At 49.7% G+C, this 7672-nt stretch overlaps 1 protein-coding gene across 1 annotated transcript in view; it reads right to left on the bottom strand.

Annotated features, from left to right (window-relative positions):
* Positions 1–6940, bottom strand: part of LOC102262435 (C-type lectin domain family 10 member A-like) — a 9201-nt gene extending 2261 nt beyond the window's left edge. The window contains exons 1-9 of the mRNA XM_014549802.1: positions 6667–6940; positions 5807–5934; positions 5094–5210; positions 4691–4786; positions 4528–4599; positions 4354–4425; positions 4197–4248; positions 3959–4106; positions 4–110 (exon numbers count right to left, since the gene is read on the bottom strand). Coding sequence (XP_014405288.1) covers positions 4–110; positions 3959–4106; positions 4197–4248; positions 4354–4425; positions 4528–4599; positions 4691–4786; positions 5094–5210; positions 5807–5934; positions 6667–6902 — 1028 coding nt within the window. The 5' untranslated portion in view covers positions 6903–6940. The remainder of the gene's footprint in view (positions 1–3; positions 111–3958; positions 4107–4196; positions 4249–4353; positions 4426–4527; positions 4600–4690; positions 4787–5093; positions 5211–5806; positions 5935–6666) is intronic.
* Positions 6941–7672: the final 732 nt, after the last annotated feature.

Below are 7672 nucleotides of genomic sequence, written 5' to 3'. Positions count from 1 at the left end.
TACCTGTAGCTGTTCCCATAGTCTGTGCCGTCCACCCACTTCCAGGAGCCATCGCTCTCAGCGAGTCCTATCCAGGTGTGAAAGGGGCTCGAGTGCTGTGCAATGAATCTCTGGAAAACAGGTGGAATGGAGTGTCTAGTCCCCTGTGCTCCGTGCAGGCATTAGCTGTGGGCCCTCAGCCTGCCCAGTCTGATCTGCCCCAAGGTGAAGCATCAGCCCCCAGCAAAACGAGGTCCATCTTTTTCCTTTGTCACCTTAGCTATTGTTCCGAGATAATTTACTGGGCGGAAGCCCATGCTGCGTGCTTCATGGGTATTATTTTATCTAACCCTCAGAAGCCCTCTAATGCTTCTGATTTAAGGAACTTGCAGGCGTTGGTAGAGCCCCCTAAGTCAATGCAGTGCTAAGTTTGTGACACCCCCACTTCATTCTCAACCCCTGGCTGCTACCTGGACTTAGTCCTCTCGGGATCCTGACTCTGGCCCCTGTGCCTGCTGCCCCCACGGAGCTGTCAGTGTCACTGCCCCTCAGGGGCTTCTGCCCTGCTCCTGCTTCTGTGTAGCTTCATCTCCAGAGGCTCACCGGGTCCTGGGGCTTCCATTTGGACCCACTTCCCAGAGCCCCAGGATGCCTTAGCTACAAGGGGACTGGCTGTCGGTGCTGAAAATAGGAGGCTGCCCTGGTATGAGGGAGAGTGTGGAGAAAGCAGATGGATGGTTGACCAACATACACACCCCACAGTTAGTTCCCTTTGGCAGCGTGTAAAGGGTCTCCAACTGCAGCTGGGGGGAAGTTCCTAACTCCACTCTCACCTCCTGGAGACACAACTAAGATGACAGTCAGTCACCTCCTCAGAGGGCAGACACAGGAGCATCCTGGAATCCTAGAATCCTGCACATAGGACACTGTCCTGTGCAGGATGGAGTGTCCTGAGAGGCTGCTGGGGCTGTTCCCCAAATTCCGAGGAGTCAGCAGAGGTGGAGGGAAAGTGCCTGGAGACAAGACCTTCTAGTTGCTGCTGCCTGCTGGCCTAGTCCCCGCTTCCCATCACTCCCAGAAGCTGAAGAACGGAACTAAGAGTGCAAATCATCAAAACCCAGGCCTCTGTGTCAAAGACTGATGGGAGGAATCAAATAGTGCCAGGTGATCAGAGAAGATAGTCCAGGAGAATTCACCTCCCAGTTCATGGTAAATAACAGGCAAGAAAGAACGGTGCCCATCCGTAAAAGTGGCAGAGGTGAAAATGATCATGGAACTTATGCAAAAATAAAGAGGGGGAAGAGGAGGAGGAAAAAAGAACGGTGATATCAAAAAGAGAGGTGAAAACTATACTTTGAATGAAAGGCATGTTTTAGGACGGAGGGCGATGTTGGAGAGCAACTCCTTTACAGCCTCAAAAAAAATTAAAGAGGAGATGACTGCCATAAAATATCAAGGAGGACATTTAAAAAGAAAGATCACACAATAGAATAAGCAAAGAGAATAAATGCAAGAGAAAATTTTAGATTTATAAAACAACCCAGGAACCAGCAGGAAACCAAGTCCAAGACATGAAAGACGGGCCTGAGAAAGGGACCCAGATGCAGAGGAAGAGCAAGATTGAAAGAACGGCAGCAAGATGGGGGCCGTGGAGGCGGACAATGGGCATCCTTTTGGGTGACGTGTTCCCGAGAAAAAGAGAACAAATGGAGAAGGAAAACAATGTTCACATACGTGACTCAAGAAAATCTTCTCAAAAGTGAGAAAACCTAAGTTTACACATTAAAAGGACTCTCCTGGCCTCAGAGCAAAAGTATAGAATGAGCAACCAACTTATATATCTGGATGAGATTTACAAAATTTAAAGATAGAAAACAGTCCAACTCTTCAGGCAGAACACTTAAGGAATCGAGGAGAGAAAAGAATGAGCATTATAAACGTCCAAGTAGCTAAGAGGCTAGGTCTTCACTGTTCTCAACACAGAAAAGAAATGATAATTATGTGACAAGAGAAAGGTGATAGCTAACTCTACTGTAGTCATCATATCGCGATATGTAAACGTTCCAGACCAACATGTGTAACCTCAAATTTATACAATGTTATATGTCGGTTAAATCTCAATTTTAAAAGGAAAGAATGAGGTGTGTGAATAAGTGTGCTGGTTTTCTCATCTTTCATATGGAAAGTTACATAAACTCCTTGTTTCTTTTGAAGCCAATCATTTTCAGCCCGTCATTGAAAGTTATAAAAGGAATCACTCATATAACTAAGAATAAGCTACATCTAGTTCAAAATACCACGGGGGAAGAAGACAAAAAGAACACATCTCACACAACAAATGTAAACAGAAAAACCACAGATTAAGATTAAGCATAGCCATTAGAAATTAATGAGATACACACCTGTTAAAAGACTCATTCAATTTAAAAAAATAAATAAATAAAACAAAACTTAAGCACAACCTATAGGAAAAATACCTTAAAGTTGGCTGCACAGAGGCATCAGTTGGGGTAACTTTTAAAAATCTGAATGCTCCAGAGGAACCCAAGGTTAATGAAATCAGAATCTTTAAACTCGTCAAGTATAAAGGCTTGTAATACAGAGCCAAGGCTGAGAAGCCTTAATCCCAAACAGAGCATTATAAGCGTCCTGAGAGGCTGCTGGGTCTGTTCCCCAAATTCCGAGTCAGCAGAGGTGGAGGGAAAGTGCCTGGAGACAAGACCTTCTAGTTGCTGCTGCCTGCTGGCCTAGTCCCCTCTTCCCATCACTCCCAGAAGCTGAATAACGGAACTAAGAGCCAAATCATCCAAAACCCAGCCTCTGTGTCAAAGGCTGATGGGAGGGAATCAAATAGTGCCAGCTGATCAGAGAAACAGTCCAGGAGAATTCACCTCCCAGTTCATGGTAAATAACAGGTTGGAAATGAAAAGATGGGCAGAGATACATTCAGCCAATGCGAGGGAACAGAGATCAAGGTCCGTTCTATTTGTGTTGCATAAAGATGAATTCAAGGCAAAAGCATTAAAGCCGACACTGACATTCACTTCAGAATAATGAAGGGACAGGTCCGCCATGAAGTTGGGCGCCAGCTCACAGAGCACTGACATCTGGGGTTGGCCCACATGGAACTGACATTTGTGTAGGTCCAAATGGATAGAAACAGGCTGTTTCAACCTGGTTGGTAAAGCCAAATGTGCTCGTAATTATTCAGGCAACATGTGGTAGTGAAAACACTGGCGGAGGAGGCAGAGTGGCTCTGAATTCGGGCTCCATCCCGACTTGCTAGCTGCCTGGCAAGTCCCTTAGCTCCCCTGTTCCTCAGTTCCCTCCTTTCTCCCTTCCTCCGAGTGGGGATGGTAAGAGTACCTACCTTATAGGGTTGTGAGGATTAAGGGAGTGAATATATCTGACAGTGCCTGTCACATAGTAAGGACTCGGTAAATGTTACCATGAATATCGTGTGTGTGTGTGTGTGTGTTTTAAAGCCCCACCTATTCTAACAGGTTGGCTCTTCCCTGTGAACGTTGGTGTTTGGGGTTGTGGTGTGGAGGTGGCAGTGGGCAGGTGAGACCTGGAGGGCCTTGGAGGGACCCAGTAACCCCATGTCCCTGGGAATCCTGCCCTCTCTGCTCCTTTCACCCAACTGCCCGCCACATCCCAGGCCGGCACACAGCGAGAAGGACTCTCAGTGCCCCTGCGCTCTGCACCCGAGTCCTGCCTTTAGTTAGTTCATCTTTGTGTTCTGTCTCCTGACCTGGCCCTCACCCCCTGCTCACCTGGCTCCTGCCCCTTTGCCCGAGCTCCTGGCTGTAACCTTCCACCTCTTAGATCAGTGGCTGCTCCACTATGAACCGCCCAGTGTTCTGCCAGCCTGCTGCTTCTGGACTCTTCCCCAGGTTAAAAAATAATAAAGTACCCTATCCAGCTGCCCAGGGTTTGCATTCCAGAGGCGCCTCCTGCTGGGGAGGTGCGGCCTCACCTGCTCCTCTCTGGAGTTGATGACAACCAGGTGGGCGTTCTCCAGCTGGCAGTACTTCTCAGCCTGGGGCCAGGTCAATCCAGAGCGAGAAAACCAGTAGCAGCTGCCTTCATACTCCAGCCAGCCAATGGGGCAGCAGGTATTTTGAGAGCCTGAGGTGGGCGTGGGGAGGTTATGAGATGCTGCCCAGTGACACATGGGCAGGATATGGGGCTAGGCGCTGCCCTACACCACTCACCATTGTAGGTCGTTGACCAGTTGCTGGACTTGCAGGAGCATTTCAGAATAATCTGGGACACACAGAGGGCAGTGGGGACAATGCAGGGGGCCCAGCTGAGGGCCCTCCATGCTCTCCCACCACATCAGGCCCAGGGGCAGGGGAGAAGGGGCCTGACCTGCTTTGAGTTCCTGCTGCTCTTTCTCCAGCTTGCTCTCCAGAGAAAACACCTTGTCATTCAGGCTACGGGCTGGAGGGGAGGGCACTCAGCACCCCAGGCTGCTCCCACCCCACCTCTGTCCTGAGAGCCCGGCCCCCACCCTTGCACACTCACTCCTGGAGGGCCTCTCACCTGCTTGCAGTTCCTGCTCCTGGTTTTCCACCACAGCTTTCAGAGATGTTATTGTTGCTTGCAAACTGCCACCTGGAGGACATGGGGACTCAGTGCTCAGGATTCAGCACCCCCTCCCCCACCACGACCCCTCCCATCCAGAGCCCCTTCCAGCCAGGCTCACCCTGGGAGTGCAGTGCCTGGACCTCAGCCATTGTGTTGGAAGTGAAGTTGCTGAAAGTTGCTCTCAGGGTCTCCACATCACTTTGAATCTTGGCATCTGATCAGGCAGGTGGGACAATGAGAGCTAAGATTGCTCAGTCCTCTCTGTGCTGACACTCAGCAGGGCACTTGACATACATTGGCTCATTGGGTCCTCACAGCCACCCCACTTCAAGGGACAGGCACTGTTGTTATCCAAGCTTGCAGAGAGGATACTCAGGCTTCCAGAGGTTAGGCACTTGGACTACATTACCCATGAGTAAGCAACAGAGCCAGCAGCCGCCTTTACCCACCATGATCATCATCAGTGCCTGGGTTACTGTACCCACTATCGCCCCCTTCCCTGCCCATCCTGGGACACTCACTTTTGGATCCAATTATGCAGATATCGACCAGCAGGAAGAGGCTGAGGCCCAGGAAGAGCAGGAGGAGGCAGGGTACAGAGCAGAGACGCTTGAGGAAGGCTTGGGGAGGACATGGCCCTGTAAGAGGAGAGGACAACAGGAGCTGGAGGTCCAGGACAGGAGAGACACAGGGGAGGAGGACAGGGCCACAGGGGTATGTCAGGGATGGAGGCTGATGCAAGTAAAGCTGAGGGGAGGCGTGTGGTTCAGGGGATTTCCAGGCCTCTGACCCCTCATGAACCAGTGTAAGTCCTAGTCACATGGGCCCCCACCCCTCCGGCAACACATGATGGCAATATGTGGGAGAGGGGGCAGGAGGACACAGAGTGAGTTGGGGCAACCAGCCCCTCAGCAGGCTCGTGCTTGTCTGTATTGTCAGGTTAGCACATGCTTTCCTTTCCAAATACGACTGTTCCTTCTCCCCCAGTGCAAACGCTCATGCCCTCCCTGAGAGTATCGGCCACCAGGCTGCTGTCTTCCTCTCTGACCCTGTCTTTCTGGGGACCTTGAATCCTCTTCATACTGGAGCCCCCAGGGTGTGGGGTCTGACCCCCTCAGAATGGGGGACCCCAGCAGTGCACATGGTAGAGATGCAGATACGCTGTGACTGCAGAAATCCTTCTAAGCACATTAAGAGGGTATTTTAGGAGATACCCGTTCTCCTTTCTTCTTACCCTTTCTTAACTCCTGGCTTTTCTTCTCACTCTCCAAGGACTGGAGGTCTTCATAGTTCATCGACATCCTTGGACCCACTCTGAGGCTGTCAGAGCTGAAATGGAGGCAGGGCCAGTGACCAGCTAGGCTGGGGAGAGGAGACAGGGGAGGCTGGGACTAGGTTGGAGCTGAAGGCAGGCTGGAGTTGAGGTAAGAGAAGAAGTTCAGGTTGAGGATGAGTCAGGGGTTAGGGATAGGAATGGGCCTGGGTTTGCAGCAGAGGTTGGAGGTAAGGTCAGGATTGGTCTTTGGGCTGGGATTGGGTTGAATGTGGGATTGAAGGTAAAGGTAAAGTTGGAGCTAAAGGAATTACTAGGACTGAGTCTTACATTAGGGCTGCAATTAAGGTTGCATCTCCTCCTAGGACCGGGGTCAATACTCATGTTGATGCCATGGATGGCGTGGGGCCTAAGCTTGGCCCTGAAGTTGGAAACAGAAGAGAGTGAAGCTCAACTTTGGGTTGGGGCGGATGTTAAGATTCATGTGGACTTTGGCGCTCAGACTGTGGTTATGGGAGGAATTGGTGTTTGTAATGGGGTTAGGGCTGGGGCTAGGCTGGGGCTGAAGATGGGGCTGGAAATGGGCTGCAGATGGGGCTCAGTGTGAGTCTCAGTTTGTGACTGAGGTTTGGCTGCCAAAGTTCAATCTGAATCCAGTTAGTGAATAGAGTCTAAAGTCTCCATCAGGTCATTGAATCTCTAAGCTGCCTTTTTATATCTCTTCCTATTCAGTCCCAGTTGAGACCCACAGCCAGTCTCCCTGCTTTCTCTAACCCCCTCCCTGTCCCCTTGGTCTCACCTGCATCCCCAGCCCAGGTTACCTATGCAAAGTCTGGAGGCTGTGATTCTTGGGTTTGCTGTGCAGCAGTGAGTAGAGTTGAATAAATTGAAATCCTGGAGAGTGGGGTAGAGGTGCCTGAGGAGGAGTCAGGTCAGTGACTGGAGTCCTGCTGGTCTCTGTGTCTGAAAGCCCAGGAGTCAAAATCTTGGAACCCCCGTTTCCTCCGCTTTGGGCAGCAAATAATCGGATCACAAGCTGAGTCTGCGTGTTTGGCATGTGAGATATGAAGCCAGCTTTGCTCTCCTCCTCAGGGTGTGTCTCCTCCCTTTCCGCTTCTTTTCAGTTTTTCTGACTTCTTCATTTCTGGTATTTGGGAGATGAGTCCTCTGACACACTCCCTTCACTTCCTGCATCTAATTTCCTGGAGTTGTTGGTGTCTCCATCATGGCATACCCAGGCCTGCCCTTGTTCAGTTGTGGCCTAAGTTGCTGGTATCTGACCTTTCTCTGGGACCTCAGCTACCAAGCTCCCCCAGCTCTCACCTAGCTCTCTTCACTCCACTCAGTTGGAGGGAAGAAAGTGAAGAAGAGCAGGATTCCTGGCCAGAGTGGGAGCGGAGGAGCTGAGGAAAGGAACAAACTTCATTGATCATCAAATTTCTGACAGGGATTGTGCCAGACACTTACTGAAAGTTCACCATTTAGTTCCTACCAGAATCATGGGAGGCACGCTGGATGATTAGTATTATTGAAAAAGTAAATTTGACCTTGTGGACCCCTGACAAGGTCTCAGGGACCTTAAGGAGTTCATGGTCCACACATTGAGAGCCTCGGTGTAAAGTAAGTAATATTTTATAATGACCTTTTATTCAGCCATATTGACAAGTTATTTTTTGTTAATTCTAGAAGTTTTTAAAAAATACCAGCTTCTTGCATCTGAAGGTGTCAATGATTAGAGAAAATTATGTCAAAACATTTTATTTTTATTTTCCTGCATGTATTATATTGTCTTACTTATACATTATATTTTGAAAGTCAGTTGAAATG

Source organism: Myotis brandtii, unplaced genomic scaffold (genome assembly GCF_000412655.1).
Source record: "Myotis brandtii unplaced genomic scaffold, ASM41265v1 scaffold573, whole genome shotgun sequence".
NCBI lineage: Eukaryota > Metazoa > Chordata > Mammalia > Chiroptera > Vespertilionidae > Myotis > Myotis brandtii.
The sequence above is the reverse complement of the archived record's forward strand: the minus strand, read 5'-3'. Positions and strand labels throughout refer to the sequence as shown.